This window comes from Mycteria americana, chromosome 3, assembly GCF_035582795.1.
Source record: "Mycteria americana isolate JAX WOST 10 ecotype Jacksonville Zoo and Gardens chromosome 3, USCA_MyAme_1.0, whole genome shotgun sequence".
In the NCBI taxonomy this organism is placed as follows: Eukaryota; Metazoa; Chordata; class Aves; order Ciconiiformes; family Ciconiidae; genus Mycteria; species Mycteria americana.
This window is the reverse complement of record NC_134367.1, coordinates 61,803,585-61,829,886: the sequence shown is the minus strand read 5'-3', so window position 1 is coordinate 61,829,886 and position 26,302 is coordinate 61,803,585. Positions and strand designations below refer to the sequence as shown.

Here is a 26,302-nt window from a genome sequence, read left to right as displayed (position 1 = left end):
GCCAACTGCCTTCTCTGTACTTCTTGAACAGAAGGCTTATTTTCTGTCCCGCTAAACATTGCACTCGCCGGACCTGAATTACTTCTGTTGCACTTGAACTGCCCACCACCCGTAAGGCGAAACCCACAGACCCTACACAACCAGCAGGACTGAGAGATGCAGAACAGCAACAGCAGACAGCTTCTCTTGCTAATTTGTGAGGGCTTCATCGATGCAATAACCTAGCACACCGATGAACCTACCCTGCCAAACTCGGGCCCGCAGTTTCACTTTCAGTAACCAGGGTAGCTCAACCTCGCATTTTAACCTCCATTTAAATTCATGTGAGCAACTCCCAAATAAATCTACATTCATATTTTGACCTCCTATGCACTTGCTGGATGAAAAGCACTGTAAAAAATAACTTCACATGTACAGCTACAAATGGCGTTCCATAATATTCTTGTGAAACAGATAAGATGGTGATTGTCAAAATGGCTAAAAAGTCTAGAAAAGTGAAGGGTTAAGAGCAAATCAGCAAAGATGCTCAGAACCAAGTAGTTCCATTTTTCAACTCATTTTTATATTAGATGGGGTACAAATTTAAAACGTACTTTATTGAATTAGAAACGTAGCCTCTATTATAGATAAAAGCTCTTTGTAAGTATTATGGTAAACCTCAGCTGTTGGGAGAAAAGAACAAAAAATACTGCATTTTTTCCCAACCTGACTGATAATATTTTGGCTCGTTCTAAAGTTAAATATATTTTACTTCTTCAGTTTATCAGTTATTGCTAACTAGTATACACCATTTTTATATGGCTACACTGCACAATAAAGTAAAAAAAAATAAAGTAGCTGCCCCAAAAGGCCAAGCATTATATAAATGAAGAAATTGTAATTATTTTCCTGATTTTTTCACGAAATCAGGATTGCTAAAAGCATTCCATGTACTGTCATAATTACCAGTAATAACATACAAACTAATGTATTCCTGCAATTTTCAGTCCATTACTTGTAGATTTGTCATTTGTTATTTCTATCTCACAAAAAGAAGTTAAGCATTTTCATACTTAAAACAAGAATTTATCAACACAAACATAGCAATTACTGAATCTCCTATAAGCCAAAGGTAAAGAATGGTATTTCTTTTAAGTGATGTCTCAAAGATATCTGGCAACCTTCATCATTCATAGTGACTACTATGCATGACACTAGCTGGAAGAGAAATTTCACATTTTACTGACTACTTTAATAAAGCCTACAATGCTGTAGGCTTTGTAGCCTGCAGCCTATTATGCTGTAGGCTAAAGCCTACAAAACACCTGAATAAGCAAACAAAAACTCCTAATACTGCTCAAAATCCAAACAACTCTTATTTCTTACTGAGCAGTCTAAAAGCCACGCAAATTGCAACATACTTTTTACTACATTTTGGGGAATGAAACTGTTGTTCTGTTCCTGTAAGGCGGTGAGTAAACATAGAATGCATTCCTAACTACATGGGTTACTCAGCTCATAAAGAGTGTGCCAGACAGCATTAGTGACACGGGGTCTTACCCCACCTCTGACATACACGGGAACCTCAACACTGCTCCTGTTCCAGCCAATACAACTGAATGGGCTTAAGAGAAGATATCAGCTTTAGTAGTGCATAAGGACAGCCAAGCTTTCTTTGAACAATTAGCAACAGAACACGGGAAAGAAACAGGCTCATATTTCAGCCTTGTCTCGTTTAAAAAAAAAATAACAAAAAACCCCAACCCAAACCCACACAACACACAGTGGAGTATTCTCAGACCGCTGTCAATGGCACACAAATAAGCTTTTTAAATACATTAGAACAACCATACCTTTTACTGAATATAGTCATTGACCTCGTAGTTGCTAGCTTTTACTATACTAGAAAACCCAAAACTCTCAGAAGTGCATAAATTTGCTTATTTCTTATGACAATCTAGATACTGACAGAGCAGAAAAAAACAGAAGATGCAAAGCCCTAGTTTAGCACACCTGACGTAAACAACTACACAAGTAAAATCACTAGGGTGATGAAAAACAAGGATGGTAATTTAGTTCTAATGCCTGAGAGCTACTCACATATTAACAGATCATAGCCAACAAGAGGCACAATCCCTTGCTGTAAAGGCAAACCAGTTAATAACTCTGAAAGTTTAAGACATTTAAAAAACCCCAAAACTTTTTAATGCACAGGAGCTTAAACTCAAACTTCCGTAAAAAGGTTTAGCTCTGCTGATTGAAAGAGAAATGCACATTGAATACTTTTGCATATATAAGGCCAAAGACACAGATGTAGGATTGTTTCTGCCAGTAACAATGAGGGCTCCAAAGCCAGAATGCTAATAATTCTTCCAAGATTCAAAGGCTCCTCCAGGTATAAAGCCTACTGCTTTCCAAGTACTTCAGTGTCACAGATACAAGGTACTTAAAAGAATTTTTCCCATCACGACAGTTTTTTTTACAAGAAATAAATGACAAAAAACTCGAAATCCAAGAATTACTCTTCGTTAAACCTTATTGAAGTTTTGAGTTCTGGACTAAGTTAAGACTAAGTTTGATTTCTTACAACAAAATTGTATGTATGGATGCACACAGATGTCTCAATGCCCTGCCTTTCATTTCATTTTATTTTCTAACAAACTATGCTTTATTCAAGACTCTTTAGTTGATAATTACCTATTGTCCTCTTTAAGTATGGCTAAATGAGAAAGAAGGGAGATAAGGACAAGTAGGTTCCAAGTGAAACCGATAAACCAATAATATTAAACTGAAATAGAAAACTGATCTCAGTGAAGAGACCACAGAGGAAGGGGGAGCTGGGAAGGGGAATCTCTCTCCAGTGAGCCAAAGAAAGGGCCTTCCCTTTTTCTTAACACCTGGAAAACAAATTATGACACCATTTCCCACAGCATTCTCCTGGAGAAACTGGCTGCTCATGGCTTGGATGGGCATACTCTTCACTAGGTAAAGAACTGGCTGCATGGCCCAGCCCAAAGAGTTGTGGTGAATGGAGTTAAATCCAGTTGGCAGCCGGTCACAAGCGGTGTCCCCCAGGGCTCAGTTTTGGGGCCAGTCCTGTTTAATATCTTTATCAATGATCTGGACAAGGGGATCGAGTGCACCCTCAGTAAGTTTGCAGATGACACCAAGTTGGGCGGGAGTGATGATCTGCTTGAGGGTAGGAAGGCTCTGCAGAGGGACCTGGACAGGCTGGATCGATGGGCCGAGGCCAATTGTATGAGGTTCAACAAGGCCAAGCGCCAGGTCTGCACTTGGGCCACAGCAACCCCATGCAACGCTACAGGCTTGGGGAAGAGTGGCTGGAAAGCCGCCCAGTGGAAAAGGACCTGGGAGTGTTGGTCAACAGCTGCCTGAATATGAGCCAGCAGTGTGCCCAGGTGGCCAAGAAGGCCAATAGCATCCTGGTTTGTTACAGGAATAGTGTGGCCAGCAGGACTAGGGAAGTGACCGTGCCCCTGTACTCGGCACTGGTGAGGCCGCACCTCGAATACCGTGTTCAGTTTTGGGCCCCTCACTACAAGAGAGACATTGAGGGGCTGGAGCGTGTCCAGAGAAGGGCACCGAAGCTGGTGAAGGGTCTGGAGCACAAGTCTGATGAGGAGCGGCTGAGGGACCTGGGGCTGTTTAGCCTGGAGAAAAGGAGGCTGAGGGGAGACCTTATTGCTCTCTACAACTACCTGAAAGGAGGTTGTAGAGAGGTGGGGGTCGGTCTCTTCTCCCAAGTAACAAGCGATAGGACAAGAGGAAATGACCTCAAGTTGCACCAGGGGAGGTTTAGATTGGATATTAGGAAAAATTTCTTGACCAAAAGGGTTGTCCAGCATTGGAACAGGCTGCCCAGGGAAGTGGTTGAGTCACCATCCCTGGAGGTGTTTAGAAGACGTGTAGATGTGGTGCTTAGGGACATGGTGTAGTGGTGGACTTGGCAGTGTTAGGTTAACGGCTGGACTTGATGATCTTAAAGGTCTTTTCCAACCTAAATAATTCTATGATTCTATGTTTTCTGATTCTGATTCAAGTTGCAGACAAATATGGGCCAGCTGCAGATCAGAGAAGATTTTAAGCAGGGGGCGGGGTTTAATTTGTTACCTACTTAATTGAATACCACAACAGTCAAGTTTAATAACATGATGAATAAATTTGGTACCAGATAATTGTTCTGTATTTATCTTGCATGATAAAAATACAATTGTTTTCCATCTACCCTCAAATCCTCTTGCTTACATACCTGGAATTTATGTAGCATTTTTGTAAGCATCAGATAACTGCATTCTGTATAGCTACGTCTGTCAAGCAAGACTCCACTAACAAGAGGCCATTTATTTAAGGACCTTGTTAGCCAAACTCCTCTCTTTACCCAGGCAGTCCCTCAAAATAACCCATCACATGTGCATGTATCCCTAGCACAGCTGAACTATTTTTAGTGTATTTAAGTATTTTTAGTATTTTTTGTGTGTTTAAGTGTATAGTACTACGTTACTGAAACAAGAAAGAACAGTATTCTGAACGTAAACTTTTATTCATAATAATTTTTCCCTGAAACTATCTTTTAATTGTCTTTAAAGAGCCAAACCAGATGTTATGATGAAAAAAATACTGAAAATGTTATATTTAAAATAATTTTAAACATGACTTCATAAAAATATATATGAAATACTTATTTTTAATTTGGTACATTACATTACAATGAATGAGTCAGTCAGAGTTATCCATATAAACAACAGAAACTTACAGGAGAAGCGGAGTGCGTCTCCATAACATAAAAGCAACATAGAGCAAAGAGGAAAATAATCCAGGTCATCTACTGTAAAGAAAGCAAGCCTTTGCAGAAACAAACAAAGAGAAGTCTACCTGTTGGAGGTCCAATGTAATGGTCACATAATGATATTCAATTCCATTCTGGATACTAGGGCTTTGCCACCAAGTGTTCTTGCCATCAATTGCATTTGTTATCGGATGTCGTTCTGTTAGAACAGCAGAAATACATAAATATATTTCAAAATTATCAGGAGATTTAAATGTTTTTAGATCTAAAATCTAGATTTTAATACAATTACAGAACTAATGAGGCAGCACTTTAAAATACAGGAAATTTATTTTTCTTTTATTCTTGGGGCACAGTCATGCTTATTATTACTGGAATACTCATCTAGTGTGAGTTGTTTGGTTTTTGTTAAGGATCACAAGAAGTGATTCAGAACACCTAAATGCACTTGGAGGCTCTCCTGATTCTACAGAAAATGTAGGCATCTAAATCAAGTGAACACTTCCTGCAATCTTCCAAGGTTTCAAGTACTGTAAAGTCATTAAATGTTGCAACAGAAACAACAAATCAGGAACCTGAGATATGGTGTGCAAGGAAAGCAGAGATTAAAGTAATACTGGTACTTGCATTTCTAAGACATTTCTAAGCCCACATGGAAATAGTTCAGGAAATAATTCAGAAATCATTACAGAGGAAATGATTCAGAAATCATTACAGAATATATTTCCCAACTGGAAAATTGTCTGACTCACATACATGCATATAAAGAAGGTTCACTTGGTTATAATCTGTATCAAAGTCCAAGATGCATTACTCCTCATGCCTACATTTACTCTGCTGCAGAATCCCAAATAATAGGGATAAGAATTTATTTACAGAATTGAATTCTTCCCAGATTTCAAGATCTTCTAAATTACTGAAGCTTGCTTACAGAGTATTTTAATGTTATTCAGACTGAGAAAAATCACAGTCAACATTTCCAGGTTACTTTTTGTGGTCAATTTGTGTTTCTCTCCTGTACAAAATGGAGAATAACATAACCTCAATTTTAAAATGTACAAGGGTCTATATTTTGAAGTCCCTAATTGCCTAGAGCAAGTCTGTACATTATGGGGAAAATAACCCAAAGGAAATTCAAATAAAGTAGGTTTCTTCTATGCAAGTTCTTTCTGCAAGAACATAACAAGATAGGAGAAATCCCACCCCTTTCATTAAGGATGGCTTTCTAAAGTGACAGGTTTTCTTGATATAAAACTGGAATATGCTTCATTACTAGCTAGTGCTAGAATTGCAAATAATTAATTCATGAACTGATTAATTTACTTGTTATTTTAATTATTATTTAAATCAACCAGCCAGATTGATAGTCTTTGTGTCTCTGTTTTTTTGCTACATCAACCACCTGCAGAGGACAGGAGTCCTAGCTCATTAGGGAAAGCCAGAATGTCTGAACATATTTAAAGATACAATTAAAGTGCTTTGTGGGAGTGAGGGAAGGCATAAGTCCTCAAAATTGAAAATGCCAAAAATTTCATTTAAATATCAGATTATTCAGTGGCATTAGTGGGCACCAACACTTGCAAGTTAGAATACTGGTGCTACAAGTGATTTTATTAGTAGCTTTAGCTTTATGTTGAAGAGAAAAGCAAAACACACCCATGCTTTACATGTTGTCAGTTCCCACAGCTCTGATCATTTTCACAAACCTTGACTTTAAATGAGTGCTAGCAAAAATCTTCTGTAAATCAAACTCAGAGCTCCTCGGTGATTGTGACAGAAGCTGTCTAATTGGAAATTTTGATGTAAGTCTCTTCAGGTGAAATTGATAGAAAGGTAAATCATGAGAAAGAGGGTTGGGAGATGAATCAACAATTAACTGTAATCACCATTATGAAAGTTTAATCATAATTAATTTGAAAACACTGATTAATTGCTGGCATGTTTTGCCTATTTAAAAGGGAAGGGAAAATAATATAATATTAGCAAAAAGGATTGGATTGCAAATGCAGTTCAAGGACCAATCTTCCTGATGGATGGCAAGGGGGAGAACTTACAGAGTGAGCCCATCAAACTGTGCTCTTTAATTTGGGCTCACATGTGATTAACCAGGGAATTTGTGTTCATTTCCTACTACAGTAATTAAGGGGAGGCACTCCAGACTCACACATTCCAGGGGGATCATTTAAAGTCTGGTTACATTACATGATTCTCCTATTAATGAGCCATCTCTGTTTAAATAAGGCATTTCCTTCTGCCAAATGAACATTTAAAAACCTTAAAATGAGATGTGGTTGGCAACAAAAGACCAGACATTATGAAGCTGGGCAGATTCAAGTTTTCAAGAGGGTAGGAGTGAGGGGAAACCAAATATAAATCATTCAGATGGGGTTTATACATATATATACGTATGTATGCCTGTGTATATACACATACATTAGTGTACACTATCTAATATCATAGGCAGGACATGGGAACAAGGCAATCCAGCTCTGTTTTAGGTTTGGTTTCTGAATTAAACAAACTTGATATAGAAAAAAACTTGTACGTGCATGCATGTCTAAATACCGATCTATAAAGAAGGGAAAGAATCTGTTGCACAGTGTTTGCCAGTAGGAATGGTTCCAAAAGCCCCCAAAATCTTCTCTGAGACACACTACTACAATGTAACGTATCATTTGAATGCTTATATTGCTACAAAATCATGCGATCTTTCCTCAGAAGGTGGCATTTACTACAATTAAAAAAGATGTCAAAACTTGGAAACTATCTTGGGAAAAAAAATAGGTTGCAACTGTGTTCATACAAATGAAGTAGTCTATACTGGGGCAATTATAATTAGCTTCGCAAATACAAGATGGGGAGCAAATGGATAGGTAACCATTTAGCAGGAAAGCACCTGGGGATTATAATGGACAACTAGCTATATACCTCTCAGTGGTGTCACACCATTAAAAATGGGAAATATCTAAGTAAAACATGTAAACAGGAATATATTCTGTTCATTCTGAAGCAAACCTGCATCTCTATGCAGTGCTGGTAAGAGCTCAGGTGAATTTTAATAAAGATGAAAACCTCTAGAGAGAATTCCGAGAACTCTAATTTGCACAGAGTTCTAGAAAATACAACCTATGAGGAGAATGAAAGAAGAGATAGCTTAGTGTAGAAACTAGATAGAGCAGCAATACCATCAACGCTCAACTAAGTAAAAGATTTTTGTAAAGAAAAAGGGTATAATCCACTCCTTGTATTGACTGAAGTTAGGAAAATGGTAACACTAATTTCTGCAAGGAAGATGCAGATTAGCTATTAGAAAAAGACTTTGTAATGAGTGAAATAACTCTAGGAAGGGTGCCCTGGAAGGAAGTTTCTAAGGAGAAGCTAAACAAGCTTCTGTCTGGAAAGCTACAGACATAGATAGCTCATCCTATCTAGAACTAGCAGATAGATTAAGTGTGGCTTTTTTTTCTCCCTGTAGTTTTAAGCGCATGCTTAAATATGCTTCGTCATGAGGTGTAAATGTATCTGAGCTATGTTTTAGAGGGAAACAACTGGAAAAGAAGAGACATTGTCTCCATGCTTCTGTGGCTGTGCTTCTTCCAACATTTTATCTATTCCATTAAAACCTGTCTTAAGTGTCTCTACACCCTCTACCATCTACAATCCCAATATACCCACAAAAATCTAACAATGTTAATGCTATTCATGTCTTTCACTGCAAGGTCGCAGGAAATTAAACTTGTATGACTTGACTAAGAAATTTCCTTAGTTCTAATCTTCCCAACTATTAGAAACATGCATCTCTGAAGCAGATGATAACAAATTTATACTTGAAAACTGATTTTGCTTCCAGGTAGTCTTAAAAATGCAATGTTAGCACAGATCAATTTTAATATGAAAAACTAAGCAATTAAACCAAGCAGTGCTCCATTATCTTATCTTCTTTTTGCTGGCTCAGGGAAACTGAATTAACATCAAACGAAGAAGAAAAATATCCCAGAACACAAAAAAATAAAACTGGAGTTGGCCCTAAACTGAAATTTCAGATGTTGCTTAGATTGGCCAAAATGTTCAAATTCCACATGTCAGTATGCAGGTAAAAGTCATCTGGTTTTCATTCAAATATCAGTATATATCAAGTATATATCAAGTCAGTATATATCAAGAGAATTCAATAACAGCTGTAGATACTCAATTTTTCTAAGTCTGAATTTAGGTGCTCCACTTTAAGTATCTGAATTAGAAAGTTCAGTTTGAGGAGCGTACATAACAGATACAGGTTTTGAAATACCAATGGAAGAGATGAGTAACCTAATTCAAAAAGAAAGACAGAGATTTCATAGTAATCAGGCCAGTGACCTACACTTTTTTTTGCCGAGTATCTACAACCTCTGGAAAAAAATCTTTTTAAAGGAACAAAATGAAAATTGCACACGTACGATGTGGAAACCTGCTCCGTTGATCACAAATACGGCACTGAGGGTTCCTTGCAGGCTGTCCAGGTACATGTTCAACAAGTTTGCAGTACATTTCCCGACCCTTTTCTCCACAGGTAGCATTGGTTGTGACGAGAGCATTAGTAGCCAGGTTCAGCACTGCAGGAAACAACCCTGCAAACAAAATAAAATAAAATCATAAACAAAAGCAACAAAGCTGAATTTAGCAGCACAATCATAAATTAACATAACGTCCTTAGTTTTCAACTTTTTAAGCCTTTTTCAAGGCTTAGTTTTCAACAACCATGGAAGTAATGAAGCACAGAAAAGCACCAACAACTTTGGTTTTGAATCCAGAGTTTAGACATCAGAATAGAGCCATTATACTGATGGTTTCCTCCTCATTCCCTGCTAAAATTCAAATTGGTACCCTCTGGTTACATCTTGAATAACAGTACGATACCAAAGGAGAAAGTAAAGTATGGAAACATACAAAGCATCATAAAATGATTTCTTTCATAATCAAACCTTGTGTTCCTACCCAACTGGACATTGAAACATTGTATGCAAATTACCTACGAAAACTCTTTATTATTCTTCTTTTCTGCTCACACCTCCATCGGAAAGCTTTTCCTTCACAGACTGCATCACTTGTATTACACTATATTACTATTCTGCTTAGGACCTCATAGTCACCCTTGTCATCAGAGTAGCTAAGTAATTCATGCAGCAATATGAATAGCATCTGTCATGTGTGGTTTCCCTTTCCTCAAGAAGAGGGTAATATATACAACATTATATCTTTTATGGCAGTACTGTTGTTGTTTTTTTCAGGTGCCCATGCTGAGTGATGTATCATAATTCTCATTCAGCATAGCACTTAAGCAAACGTCTGAGTGCTCCGCTGAACCAAGTTCTATGTAGCAGTAAGCTGTAAAGATTATAAACCATATGAAGAACAATCATTAAGGTGGGTTACTCTCCTTCCCACTAAATACTGATCAAAACCTTTGAGCCGTGATAAAATTGATCCATGGAGACAAAGTGATGTATGTTGAATGTATGCATTAGCCCCTCACATTAAATCAATCAGTTTTGTATCCTCAAAAGAGTAATTTGCCGTGGCTGAAGGTTAAACAAAAACAACAACAAAAAAATCTGAGGTATGGATTGGGATCATCTTCAGATTTATTTGATGACAATTTCCACTGGCCCCAAACCCACCCTTCTGCAATTCATTCAGCTTCTAACCCTACTGTATTATTATAAACTTAAAATAAGGCTTTAATCAAAACTGAATCTGCAATTATTGTACACTGATAAAGCTCCCTTTATAATGACTTTCCTTTTCCTCCTCGGCAGATGGACAACACTATTCAACTGACTCCTTTCAGTTCTTTAACTCCAGTCTCCTGCTTGTCTCTGAAATGAACCTGTATGCCATTTAATTACCAAGCTTGGGTGGTCATGGTACAGCTGTCCTCTGACATCGTGAGTTAGTGACTCTCACACTCACTTTAAAAATGTTAAACATACTGCTTGAGCAAGGCAACCCATTAGTTACTAACCTGTCCAATTTGTATAGTCAATCAATAGTTGAGATTTTATTGATTGTGTAGCTTGCTTCTTCTGTATAGATTACAGCCTATTTTCATCACATTTTAAAATCTATACAGTTGTTCTTGGTTTTTTATTCAATGCATTCAGTGATATTTGCTGCCTTCTACAATGGAGGCACATGGTAGAATCTGTGTAAGCATTAGCCGAGTAGATGAATTAATAGCTGTGATTTACAGCCTCGTTATTCTCTTGTTAGGCTGTACAAAGTTAATAGTGTAAAAGCCAGTAATCATTTAGTCTTAACAGAGTCTGGCATTTGGTTTGGAGTTAAGTATTTTATTCCTTCAAAAGTGAACCTCATGAAAAGGACAGAAGGATCCTACATGCAAGGAATTGCAGTAGATGGCATCAGGAGAATAAATCCTTCAAAAAACAGTGGAGCAGCTGAAAAAGAGCAGGCAAAAAGCTTCCAAATGTCTATAAGCAAATCATACCATTGTTCTAAGTTTTAACTCAAATTTTAAATGTAAGAGACATAAGTAAATGAAGAGTACTTAAGGAACTCATCAATTAGAACATAATTTCACTCTCGGGTAACCTCTTTTATGTACAGTGCACGAGATTCTAGCAATACAGAAGATGAAAGCATTGTCTTGAATCCTTTATTTAGGCTCTTTGAATGTGAAATAAAACTGTGAATGCTCATGATGCTAGTAGATACTGTTTACCCTTTCTAAGATTCCCATCTATCCAACCGTAAATCCCCAGGAAAAAGGCAAGAGAGCTCAAGACACCACAGTTCATTTTTTCAGAGAATTTTGCCTTATTTTTCATGATGATAATCATACAGAAGAAATATTTTAAAACTGATGTACTAGTTTTGTGCATCTTAAAATTCAATTTCTCACTAAATTATAAAGTTTATTTAGTTATCAACCCCACCTTTAATTCTGTGGGCATCCTGCTATGAAAGACTTCCAAAAACATGATCTGCTACCATTATAGACAGCTCTTCTTTCTTTATTGCCAAATATCTTTAGTAATCATTTGCTCCAGCGCAAAGGCTGGGTAAAATACCTCTGAGTCAGAAACACATTATCCCTATTTTGTGTAGCTCAAGTGCAAGCAGAGAAATTCTACTCCCTTCAACTGCCAGCTACATCGATCTTCTCCCTCCTTTGTGTCACTGGCAAAAAACAGATTAGCATTCATTTCTACCTGTAAAAAAATACCAAAATTCTAGCAGGTGCATGGAGGAAATAGGTAGAAAAGATTGCCTTATAGTTAGACAGTGGTTTTCACAGCTTGGATTCAATTTCTGGTTTTCAACAGACTTCTGTTGCATGAAGAGAAAAACACAGTCTCAAGATTCTCACCTATGAAATGGGTATGGTCATCTTTCTGCTTCCCACTTTGGTTTTTAAGCATGGAACATATTCCATGGAGCTTTTAGAGCATGGAAGCCTGATAGACAGTTTGTTTAGCATTGACATGTGATTAAACCATGAAAGGAAAATAACACAGAAATTAATCAAATTCTTTAAAGTGGTGTACCATGCAATGGTAATCAAGAAAGCTGCTCAACTCTCTACAGAATTAGTGATGTTTGTTGTGAACAGAAACAGTTTTAGAAAAAAACTGGTAAAAATGAAAAGCAGTGAATCAGCAGGAATAGTTGATCTTTGCCTACAAACTCCGATGTACTCAAGTTTTACACTGCCACTGTTCTAGTTAAGTAGGGTGTGGTACCAAAGTGCTAACTGCATTATCAGTTTTTTAAATGGTTCCTGGATCAAAGCAGATCTGAATATCTATCTTAAAGACAAAAATAGTGGATGCTTGGGATCAGTGGTTTTTTACAGAGGCCTCACAAGTCATCCCTTATCAATACTAAAGTTCTTTGGAGACATTGGCAAGCATATAGGTATGAGTGATTCATTGAGTTCAACATATTTAGATTAACAAACAGATTTTGACAAGATTCCGCAAAGGCTGCTAAAGGAACTAAGCTATCATGACGTATGAGGGAATGAGCTCTCATGAAATAACAACAAAAATGGGGAAATGGGGAATAACACTGGAAAATGGGGAAATAGGGAATGAGGAAAGGAAAATGGGGAATAACACTGGAAAACCACAGCGCTCTTTGCTGAATCCTGTTTTGTTCAACAATTACATAAGTAACTTAGAAAAGGGGGTATGAAGTAAGGTGACAGTTTATTGATGACAGAAATTATTCAGGATAATCAAAATAAGGACAGACCACAAAGAGTCGTAGAAAAACCTCACAGTATGGTACATCTAGGCAATAAAATAGCAGATGAAATCGAGGAATGGAAATTAATACACAGGGGGGAAATATGATAGGCTCTGCACTAGCTATTATCACCCCTGAAAGAGTTATTATGGATATTTAAATGAAAATATTAGCTCAAGGAATAGAAACAAAATGTCACTACATTATCGCATAAATCCATCTGCAATGACAATTCAAATACTGTATGATATTCCTTATCACTCATCTCCAAAAGGACGTGGTAGAAGTAAAAAAGAAAAGTGTGACAAGATCACAGCTGTGGATCAACTTCTGAGTGTGGACATTAATAGCCTATGAGTCTTCTACGGGGAAAAGAACTGATTGGGAGATGTATAAAATGACATAACTGTATATAAAATCATAAATGGGTTTAGCAAGTGAACATTTGGAAGTGAACACAGTAAGTTAAGTTACCCTTCTACCACAATTTGGGGGTGCTGAGTCAACTTATCAAACAGAAGTTTTCTTCATTGATTGGGATTTTTTGTCTGTTTATAAACGGAACTGCTTTTCAGTAAGATAGAAATTAAATTCTAGAATACATGAATAAATCCTATAATAAAATATTTTTATTCCAAAAGCAGTAATGGATTAAAAACCAATTAGATTAATACATAGACAAGGGTTCATCCGGGGCTGTTAAACATGAAGGGCTTGGTGTTCAACTGTCAGTTCAGAATATCCCTACATCACTAGCTGTTGCAGGGTTTTATCCACGGAGGCATCACTGTACTCTTTCTCTGCTTTCACATTTTTCTACAATGTTGCCTCTAATACATACCTGTAGATGTTTCTTATGAAGACTAGTAGCACATACAGCCCAACATCAAGTCCACCCAAAATGGAACAGAAACTGTAACCTTAATTTTGTGTGGCGTTGCTAATGAAACCATAATATTTTTGCCAATATTCATTTTTTCCACCAGCCATTATCCTCTATACTACTTCCCATCATTACCTTGCACCCACAGAGGTCTCATTAATAGCTACTTATACTACAGAACCTCAGAACATTCTCTGAGATTGGTGATTGCCTTGCGGTTTTCTGCAAAGCAGTATTACCTAACTCATTTTCTTACGTTTTCCTAATCTCATTGTATAAAGGAAAATAACAGCCCCGCCTCACATGTTTGCTTTTATGTACTTTTAACATTTCCTCTCCAACCTCCAGCTCATAAAAGCTCAATGAGCATCAGTGGAGCAAACCCCACCAATCTGATGCCTGGCACCCTGCCCTATTTTGTCATGCCCTATTACCTACTTCTCTGCCAAACTGACAGATTTTCCACATGCTTTTTTGCAATAGTTGAGATCAGCAGAAGCACATGAGCTACATAAGTAGCAGGTACAAGACATTTTCATAAAGCCTGTCAGCTGTTGAATTCAATCTCACTCTCACTCTCCTCCCAAATAGCGCTATTTGATTGACCTTCACAGCACACTGTGAGACCTAGTTGATTTCCCTAGCTCAGACAGGATGGAGGAATTCTAGTGGGAAATCAAAGATATTAACTATATCTCCAGCTGCCGAATGGTGATTACAGGTTCATTATGAAGTGGGGATAGTCACTGGGGTAAGCTACTTTTAAAATATGTCAAGGAGCAGCTACAGCAAAGGAGGGGTACTGAAAATAGAGATGAATGTAAACAAAATAATTACCTTGTACATTAGTCTTCCTACCATTTACCAATTCTGACAGTTACGTTTTCCTTTCCTCCCCTTCACGTAACCCATGGAGAGTTGCAAATACTGTTTCAATCACATCAGCATCCTACATCTACAGAGCAACCGGTGGGATACATCTCAATAGAAGGACACTCCAGCATTACAGTGGAAGCAGGAATCACAGGGGAAGAATCAAGACCAAGATTATAACCTCTGTTAGGCTTCTGCTACTGCACAGTGGAAGCAGCATCCACCTTGAGTGAGAAACAAGGAACCACCAATTAGTGATAGGCGACAGAAGACAGCAGCAGAGATCTTTGCATGGAGATGAAGGAAGGAACTGGCTAACTGAGTGGGGGAGACTGAGCAAGAGAGGAAAATTAGAAGAAGAAAGACCACTGCAATTAGATACCGAAAGAAGGCTCTGTAACCTTTCTTCTTGACAGATAATGGTTGGCACACAAAATTTTGCATTCAGTATTATTTAATGTCTAGATTCTGATTACACAGTGATAAGAAAGTGCACTATTTTACTGAGGGTAAAATTAATATAATCGCAGTCCCTGCACACATAAGCAAAGTGTTAACATAAAAAGAAATCATTATTGGTTTTTAATAGTATTTTTAAAATACTTCCAAGATAGAAGACAAACTTTGGTTTACCGACTCTGGGATTTCTTTGTGTCTTATTAAAGCATTAGAACCGAGAAAATGTTTTCCTCCTTCAAAGAAAGCACTGTTAAGACCTGCATATTCCTCTTCTCTCTTCTAGACAGACCAATATTTGGCACTGTATATTTCCTTCAATCTTCTCAAAATATCCCTAGTCTCTTCAAAGAAGCAAATAAAACAGCCTGCCTAAATATGTCTAACTTTTCAAGCCAATCTTCCTAGTCTATAGAGTACTTTGAAATGTTCGTGCAGTCAAGCAGAGCTGTTTGCCACTGAATTTGTACTAAAAAGACAAAAGAGAATATGTCAATTTCAGACGTTCTAAGAAGTGTCACTGGAAAAAGAGAGACTTGTCTGCTGCAGCGCGGAGCTATGCTAGGCTGTGGGAACACAGTGGGGAGAAAAAACTGGGACAAAACAAAACAAAATGTTGCAGCACAGAATAGCTTCCAGCTGTGCACCACAGGGAATAACTTAATGCACTCTATCCACAATGTAGATTAAGAGTTTTATACAACCAGAAAATAAGCCCAATTTGAAGTAATAGCTGTCCAGACACAACAGAGCTTGCAGACTGAAAAAAATTGACACTAAGCCCATTTGTCCAGAGGAAAACAAAATTGGAAAACAAATATTTCAGTCCCCATTTATGTCAGTTGCCCTAAGGCACTGTGCATTATAGTACTGTTCGGTAGTCATCCTTTTTTCCTTGCAAAGGAAGTGGAAATGTAGTTTTCAGTGTTCGGTGGTAGAGGTGGCTTGCTTTTACTTTCAGGTAATTTTCCCCCTTCGTACTGAGTAACGTTACATACATCCTCCTGCATATTTAACTTCAACACAAAAGACATAGTAGAAAACCCTAACATGAAGAAGCTTTATAGCAAAGCTAACTATAATCCTTACAAAGTAACAGATGCATCTGAAAAAGGGTATATTGATTATCTAGTAATATTAACTTGCCTCTCCACAGCTTACAGCACTGAAAATCTGTGGGGACTTTGCTGATTTTAATAGCAAAACACAATCAGTTTTACAGATTGGGAGACTGAGTGAAAAAATTGCTATTGGCTTACTCCAATATTGTATAAAATATATAAGCATTCTCCTAGCTTTGTAAAGAATTTCCTTTTTCCTAGAGCTGTCACAGAAGGTTGTTTTGCAAAGCAGAACAGGAAAAATATAGGTGAAGATGAAATCCTGTCTCCTTGACATCCATGGCAGATCTCCCACTGAATCAAAAACCCAAAGCACAAAGACTTAATGGACATCTCATTTTCAAAGATATTTACATGCCCAGTCCGAGTGAGGCATCCACTGATTATTAAATATATGTCTGTATTCTGGCACAAATTTTAAAGTGCAAAATCCTAGTTGTACAAATACCTTATCTGTAGAAAGAGTGCACTATGCATGAAGAAGCAAGAAGCACTCTTTACAGTTATTTCCTTGTATTTATTAGGCACATGACCTTCATTAAAACCGTTGCAATGCAGTAGTATGGTCCTGGTCAGCCAAGCAGACCTAACAAGACAAAGTAAAAGGACCTCTGAGAGACAACACTGACCTAATGCAAACAGGAATTCTCCCAAATCGTGTATCTTCTGTTCTTAGATAGCACACATCAATTTACAACTTTCCCAGATTGCATGATACAGCTAAAAATGTCCATTTTTGTTCAGTTCCCACGTCTGAATACCAGTGTCTCCCTACTCGGAAAACATTGTAGGTTTGGTTCCCCCCACTCATGCACTTCCCTCAGTTGCTAAGAGAGGGAGAGAGAGACCTGTATGATTTGTCTATCCCAGTTCTGTCCCACTGAAGGAGAAACAAAAAAGGATTATGACACTGAATGAAAATGAAAAAAAATGAAATCAGAATTTCTCAAAGGTAGAATAGAGCCTGGGAAAATTGGAGCCTCCAGATGCAATTTACTGCTGACTTTGGTCTTGACAAAGCTATTGTTTTATGCAAAAAACCCCTGCTATACATTGTCTTGGACACTAAAGAATATTAAACATATTACTATTTTTGCAATAACTTCAAAATTAATGTCCATTGAAACCACACTGCAGAGTCAGAATTAGTTACTGTGCCCTTGAGTCTCCAACGCTGTCAACTTAAACAGAAAGACTGAGATGTTTGCTGTGTTCTTTTACAAGAGGCAACAAAAGACATGTTACGGAGACTAATAGAAGTCATCCATCTATTCACCATCATCTACACTGACAGAAAAATCCAAACTGAGTTTGACATTATGAAACCAAAGAGCAAATGGAAAAACCGATCTTACCATATGTAAGAGATTCCATGCACTTACTTTTACCCTGAGGATTCAAATGAAAATAAAGTATGTTTCTCTCAACTGATGAGCTTGAATAAATATTAAGTTCAATTCTCATTCTTTGAACTGATTTACTTCTTCCTATTCTGCTGTAATGCTTTACAAACACATACTGATAAGGATTCTAAACGTTTTAACGTATTCTGGTAAAATGTGAGACCACCGATTAGCAATTCCTATGCAGAATTCTTAACATTGTCTTCAGAGAATTAAAGAATCATTGAGGCTGGAAGGGACCTCTTATCTAGTCCAAACCTCTGCTCAAGAAGGGTCACTAGAGCAGGTTGCCCAAGACTATGCAGCTGAATTTTCAGTATTTCTAAGGATGCAGACTCCACAGCCTCTCTGGGCAACGTATTCTGCTGTTTGACCACCCTCACAGTAAAAAAAAGTGTTTTCTTACATTTAAACTGAATTTCCTGTATAGCAATTTGCGCCCATTATCTCTTGTCCTGTCACTGGATACCACTGAGAAAAGTTTGGCTGTATCTTCGGCATCACCCCCGACACATGTATTTATATACATTGATAAAATCTCCCTGAGACTTCTCTTCTCAAGGCTAAGCAATCCCAGCTCTCTCAGCCTCTACTTGGAGGACAGATGCTCCAAGTCCTTCATCATCTTCCCAGCCATTTCCTGGACTTGCTCGAACATATCCATGTCTCTCTTGTACTAAGGAGCCCAGAACTGGACAGAGCGCTCCAGGTGTGCTCTTCTGGTAGCAGACCACTGCTGATCAGGCAGGGAATGATCACCTCCCTCAACCTGCTGGTGACACTCTTAACTAATGCAGCCCATTTGCCTTTTTTGCCACATTACTGGCTCATGCTCAACTTGTTGTCCACCAGGACACCCATGTCCTTCTCTGCAAAGCTGCTTTCCAGTCATTTGGCCCCAGTCTGTACTGGTGCACAGGGGTGTTCCTCCCCAGGTGTGGGACTTTGCACTTCCCTTTGTTGTACTTCATGAGGTTCTTGTTAGCCCATTTCTCCAGCCTGCCAAGGTCCCCCTGGATGGCAGCACGGCCCTCTGGCATATCAGCCACTCTGTCTGATTTTGTATTGCCTGCAAACTTGCTGAGGGTGCACTCTGCCCTATCGTCTAGGTCATTAATGAAGATGTTATACAGTATTGGCCCCAGTATTGACTCCTGGGGTACATCACTAGTGACCTGCCTCCAGATGGACTTCGTGCCACTGATCACAATCGTCTGGGCCTATCCATTCAGTTTTCAATCTACCTTGCTGTCCACTTATCTAACCCGTATTTCATCAGCTTTTCTACGAGCATATTATGGAGACAGCATAAAAAGCCTTAATAAAGCTAAGATAAATAACATCCACTCTTCTCCCCTCATCCACCAAGCCAGCCACCTCATCATAGAAGGCTATCAGGTTGGCTAAGCACAATTTCCCCTCCATAAATCCATGCTGGTCTTAAAACCAATATTTTAGCTACATGTACTATTTACATTTACCATTTTAGGTGTATATGTTACTTAAACCCAAGCTACATAACACCCTATTAAAATGAGAACTAAGTTGCTCTCCTTGGATAATACTGTAAGGCCTTACACGTTTGATCTGTTAAATTTCAATGCATGTAAAGCACAATTAGCAAGATCAAGGCCTCCACTGATTAGTATTGAAGGCAGAATGTGAAACATATTTTTTTTCACAACTCAAACAGTCTCCCAACTTTCCATAGAATAGAACAGGTTATTTCATTTCCATACAGTCAGTACTCCGAGGCACGAATTAGCCAAATAACTGAGAAATAGTGCAAAAAAAATGCTTAATAAACTGCAAAATTAAATTGTGTATTTGTGTAGTAATATAGATTGGTGTTTCCTATGCATTGAGTCAAGAAACTCTTCAGTTACATATAAGACCATGAAAGAATATTTTGAACATTCTGTGTCAATTTTAGTGTATCCTTTTGTTCTGGTACATTGAAATAGTTGTTGTATGTTACATACATTTGTTCACCATAGACTTTGCTACAAAAGGGCTACTAAATACATATATTTATAAGTGCTGTAATAGTGTATTTATATATTTATAAATTATATATATATGTAAGATATACAGATATACAAATATAATAGAGCATCTGTAGCTGTAGTCACAGTAGTATGAGTGTCTAAAATTCTTACTGTTTCATGAAGAGAATAGAATATGTGCATGATTTCAGTATCTTTTTAACATGTACCTTGTAAGAAAGAATATTTAAATAATATTTAATAATATTTATTTTCTCCATGAGAAAAACAGTCCAATAATTTCCCTCTCTTACATATATTTTGTCCCCCTTTGAACTGTGACTGAATGGGAAGATCAAATGAGGTCTGAGCAGATGGCTGTCAGCAAACCAGTAACAACATACCATGGTTTAGAATTAGAGACAAAATGTGCAACCTGGTATACAGTTTCTGCTTGTAACTGCCAAAGACATCTGGCTTAGAATATAAGCCAGCTTGAACATCCCTACACATATTTACTTTATCATTCACGAAAATTAAATTATATCAGTATCTCTTAATATTTCTCTGGTAAAGCTGTGCCTATCTGTATTAGTGGAAACCCTCCTTTTCTTCTTTATAAAACTGGACTCAGAGCTGTCACAGATGTCACATCTTTACATTCCATTAAAATCAGTCAGAACTGCATACAGACGAATCCCTGCACGTTGCTTTAAAAATGCATGGGATGACACATCAAGGAAAGGAATCCTTCAGGTCTTCCAATAGGATTTTAACGAGCTTCAGTGGTACTACTGTCACTAGTATGACATTTATTTGCATGATTAAAGGTTTTAGCAATGGACTCTCAGCTGGAGGACAAACGTTTGTTTTTCAGAAATCTGAAGCAAATATACATCTCTTGGGTTTTCCTCTGGCTGGCCTCACTGTTCTGAAAGTTAGGAAAATGCCAAAAAATAGTTTTCAGGTTCCCCCACACTTTGTGTATGGCAACAGCTCTTAATGTAGCTTTTTCTTACTAGCAGAAGTTACTTTCCGTCAGTCTAGGTGACAGCCTGCTCAGTTCATGGAGACTTTAACTTCTATACTTTTAAATTCTACATGAACTGTCCACTGAAGCACACAGTTCCACATTATACAATGAGGCTTTTAGCAATAGTATTGACAAGACATAGCTGGTTGGCATCCATACAAAAAATATATTCGAAATGTAAGGTCTCTGTAGACTTACCAAGTTGGTAACATTTACGGGCATACCTGTAAGTACTATGATAATTGGCTGTAATAATTAAAACTAATTCTAAAACTTTAGTGTTCTCTGAATCATTTACTGGCCTGGGAAAGAGGAAGGGAAGGAGGGGCACAAAAAATCAGAGCTAGATGTGTTAGAAGATTGACAGGCTTAACTGCCTGTAACTGTATAAGTCCACACCCAACAGAGCTGGCTGATAAAGGCACCTATTAATGCTTTCCAGGTAACAGTGAGACACTTCATTATCCATGCCATGGAGTCTCCTTACTAAGAGACACAGAACTGAAGAGAATGGCTTCTTGATCAGTGAAAAATTGAAAGAAGGGAGGAATTTAGAATAGGTACTGAGACCTGAAATAGGCAGGAAATGGAATTTTGCAGATAGGCAGCAATGAAATGCAGCACTCTTTTTATGCAGAATTGGGGGGATTTTGATACATGAGATGGGGCAGGTGGTGGGGCAGGAGCAGCTCCTTTTAAGGATAACGAGAACAAGGGAATAGACACAGCCTTTGTCAAGGGTAAGGGTAAAAACAGAAAGGGTAAAAACAGGCAGTTCCTGCAAGGAAGAAAAGAAAGAGACCCTTTTATAAGGGAAAAGGATAAAAGAACACTCAGCAGATGTATCACATTTAGAGGTTTGGTGAACCCTAAATGCAGAGGAAAGGGTGATGAAGAGAACACCAGTTCTGCTGGCCCTTCTGCTTTTGAAACCCACAAGACCCGATGCAGGGAGGCAGGAAGGCAAGGAGAGCGCAAGACAATCCAAGTGTGTCTGTGGGGGACACCTGGAGATGCACCGTATCCCTTGCAGCAGGGCACAGGGTAAGAAAGGCAGTAGGTGAAGCGGTAGCAGTAGAGCACAAAGGGATCTCAGGGGCTGGAAACAGAATAGCAATAAGCACATTTAGCAACAAGAAGCAAAAAGTTGGGTAACAAAGAAAACCCCTAAGAAACAAGTCAAAGACTGTTTCCCAAAGGAAAGATGAGGGGAAAGTTTTACACAATAAATTTGGGTGGGAACACATAATAAGCTCTGGTTACTACGAATACAAAGACTGTAATCTTCTCCTTACACCCAGGGAAAAAAAAAAGCCTCCTTCTATGAAGGATGACAGAAGCCATCACTCCAATGTCAAAAAACAAAATTGCAAGGTAGACCTAGTATAATTTCTACAGGGACAGTGGGATAGACTGAGAATTTTCTTCAGGGTAATTTTCTGTGGAAAAGGCTTCCCACTGTGCAATGGCCATTGTAGAATCAGCAATGAACAAAAAGCCTGAAGCCACATCTCTCCACTTGAAAGTTTTCATTTTCAAATTTTGTTTGTATCTTCTACTAAATAAACATCCATCCTTCTCTAGTTATTTCTCCAAGTAGTTTCCTCAAAACTATCACTTTGAAAGTAAGGTGCAGAGTTGTATCTACAAACACATCTCAGCTTTTGTTATGCACAAATACAGTGTATACTCTCCTTGAATTTCCATGCCTAATTCTGAGTCTAAGAGAACTTTTTTGACATTGCTATCATAAATCCCCAGACTGAAATTCCTAAAAAAGTTAGCAATCAATGCCAACTCTCTTCCTTCTTCTAGGATATCCTAATAATACAAATACTGTGTTTGAACCTTCGTGCAATCTAACACTAAACATAACTATTAATTAGTCTTTGCTTTCTTTGAGGTGTTACACAAAGGAGTTGAAGGAAGATTCTGCAAAGAATACACAAATTAATTCCCTCTGAAAGATTGATGTTTGAAAATCTTTTCAAACAAGATGGGACCTTTTTCACAATTATATGACCATTAGAAGCTGTTGTGAAAGGGGAGAATTAATACTGTAAGTATATACTTATTTTAATCTACACTTAAATACGAGTTTCCCATGTTTGTATTAAACAGGGAACCTGTTCAAAGTTGGGTATAAAGTAGCCATATTAATGTAGTCTATGTCTTAACTTTGTTTCCAAACGTCAAACACTGATCCTTAAATCTGCCTAGTGTCTTTTTCATGTAACTATGATTCCTTTAGGCCTGCAGACAATTCCATTCAGCGTTAACTAGCATAGAATATAACTGTTTTTCCACTCCATATATACCAACAGTTGATTTGGCATCGTTGCAGTGCATTCAGCTGTTCCTAGACTAGGACCAAGGCAAAGCCACTTGAAATTTACTACAGTTCTCAGGCAGCTATTAGCACACCAGCAGGAACCATGGGGACTTTGTATCACAGTAGGGAGCAGCACCATATTTTCTACCTTATAAATCTTACAGCCCTGCCTAAAAGTGTCCTTATTTATGAGGTTTTATCCATTTGTTGAAAAAAATGCCAGACAATTATTAAATTCATAAGACAGTGGAGATCAGTTTAATATCCTGTAACAGGAAATTTTCTTTCATTAGAAACAGAGAAGCTATCCAGTTATTGGAAAGATAACAGAAATACACATTTCAATTAATTCTTCATATTATAAAAGAACCCCTTGGGTCATCTTCAGCCAACTACTCAACTCAAATTAGAACTACTCACAAATATTGCTCACAGATTTCTGCTCACCTGCATGCCCACCTGTCATATATTCAATATTTGAGTGACAGAGTGCATTTGGGTTGGTAGACAGGTTTTCTGTGGTAGTAGTTTCTCTCTGTAAAATGATATTGCTGGGCTTTATCCTTTCGTAAATAATGGTTCAATTGTACTGTCAATGCAGCTGAGATCAAAGAAAAGTACCCCTGCTGTCATGTAGCAGAATTTCATTTTCTGATGATTTTTGTGGGGTGCTCATACTTGATCCATCTTGCTCCAAGGCTTGACTAAAACATGTAATATATTAATATTTCATCATCTTAGAGTTTTCTGTTCTTGTAGCCTCTCTGTGTTTTAACTGTTCTTCCCTATTTTAATTGAATTCTACTGACTATTTTTATCACACAGTTGATCTCAAGCAAGCAGGAGAGAGAGAGAGCAAGCAATCTTTTACACATGGGATTATAATTTCTATATACAGACTAGATTTGAGTTCTTATGCTCTCATCTGAAAGGAACCTAACAGAGTAATCTGCAGGATAAATAGTGTAGCTCCCGCAGAGTGACAGAACTCCCAAGACAGTCCTACAAGAACCTGAACTTCATTTCAGGGAAACTTGGTATTAAAAAGCCAATGCTAAAAGCACGGCTCCACCTCCTCAGGCACCCCTATAAACTTTTATTTAGAACACTTAAATGTTTAGCATTAATCTCATTCTCATTCCCCTCCTGTTTCCCCTAGCCGGTTTTGCATTCAAGTATCGAAGTCAACCATTTCCTGTGATGCCATACAAACTTGTCCAAGCACAAGGTGATCACATGCCATTATGCCAGTATATTGATCCTGCTTTTTTGGGTGTGAAGGAAGGGAGCGCTAATTATTCATAAAAATATTTGCTTTTAATTGCAAGAGAAGTAATGTACTTCGTAATTACTCCATGACACATTACTTGTCCTCACTTTCAAAAGACACTAACTTTCACGTTGCCCTGGATCATATACTGTGTACCTCCTCAAACCTGCTCAGTTGGTGGTTCTGTGAATGCTTCCATCTTTGTATGGCAAGGCAGGACTGTGGAGACAAGGGCTCCTGTTGAATGCGCTCCCTCCTGAATGGAGGCAGTATTATTGTGTCACTGGCATTATCAGCTTTAAGAAGAGATCTGGATACTGCAGGCAGCAAGCAGGTTTGTTCAAGACGGACTGGTTCATGCAAAAACTGCTGTCATGGAGGTTACAGGTACGTGCCGTTCATGTCTCTGACTTGGATATCTCCCAATCTCCTGAGACTCCACTACAAATCTCCACTCCACTACAATCTCCACTACAAACCTGTAGTAGCTCCCAGGTGACAAAATCTGCAATCAAAGACAACTGAAAGGCATATCTTTAAAACCAAAACCAACCAAACCAAACCAAACCAAAAAAAAACAAACAGGTGTTTGCTGTTTAGGGCAATTATTCTCAGATAAAAGATTCCTTGCTCATAAGACAAAGGCACAGTAAATAAGTTTGCTCATATTACTGCTATCTACATTCTCCTTGGAGTACACAAGGAAGGGCATTGAAGTTCGCATGTTATACGCACACATTTGTGATATTGCTTGTGTACACTACATACCCTCATGATTTATCTTAAAGGTTCTGACTTTAGATGATTGTTAAATTGATGAGACTATGGATGAAGTAACATCTAAAACAGTGTTACTGAAGAAATCGGCAACCGTACAAGTTCCTAGCAGTATGTTTGGAAAATCTTAACACAAGGATTACAATCTGTCCCTGACTGTACCTACATCCTATTCTGTGCATGTGAGGCTCAGGTCCTGGCCACAGAAGCCCTCTTCCCCACTCCCCGCAGCTGCCATTCCTACCGGGGTGCCCGTGGCCAAGGGCAGCTTCTCGTGATAGAACCACTGCAGTAGAATGGGAAGTAAAACTGGAACAGTCTGTTTTAAGAACAATTTCCTCTGCCATCTAGGTCTCAAGAACCATTTCACTAAGCTTTTGTTCAGTTCTTACCAGACTATATACCAATATGGGAATTCTTTTCAACGTTGCAATTTCACTCTCTCTTTTCTTTTTTTACTGCTACAAACTACTATGCTCTCAGTCTTCTCAGGTCTAAAAACTGACACATCCGAATGACCAGAAGGCCTTCCCATGGACAAGACATCGAAATAACATAGGCATAAAAGTGTAAAATAAAATATCTATTTACCAAAGCCCTTACATATAGGAAGAGAAAGGAAATTTTTGTAAGTGGAACAACTTATGAAAATAGGAATATGCAATTATGAAGAGATATATACGAACCAAAAATCTAAGCTAAACCTTTGAATTGCCAGTACCTAGAGAAAGAGGCTTTGAGAGTAGGGAATCTGGGGGGTGTTCATGCAAGTCAAAAAGATCCATTGGTTTTAACTGGAGGAACTCACATCTATATTATGTAGATAACAAAAGGTGCTGGCAACATAACTGCAAAAATTTTACATACATTTTTCTTACACAATTTCCATGTTACTGTTTTTTTCATTTTCATTTTTACTATAAGCCCGCTTTTAAGAGCATAACATTTTTTCCATTAGAGCATCGTACTTGTAAACAAAACCAAAACAAAACCCATTAATTTCTTTCATGTGGTGTTCCATAAAGAATGGGATTTGCTTCTCTCAGTTTCTGTCTCTTTTGTGGGGTTTAAGTTAAAAGAAATGGAAATAGCTTTTAAAAATTCCTCTGCCACAAAGTATACACATATGAATC

General features: G+C 38.0%; 1 protein-coding gene across 1 annotated transcript in view; it reads right to left on the bottom strand.

Annotated features, from left to right (window-relative positions):
* LAMA2 (laminin subunit alpha 2) overlaps positions 1-26,302 on the bottom strand; it is a 388,353-nt gene that overhangs the window by 285,158 nt on the left and 76,893 nt on the right. The window contains exons 2-3 of the mRNA XM_075497163.1: positions 9,223-9,393; positions 4,873-4,985 (exon numbers count right to left, since the gene is read on the bottom strand). Coding sequence (XP_075353278.1) covers positions 4,873-4,985; positions 9,223-9,393 — 284 coding nt within the window. The remainder of the gene's footprint in view (positions 1-4,872; positions 4,986-9,222; positions 9,394-26,302) is intronic.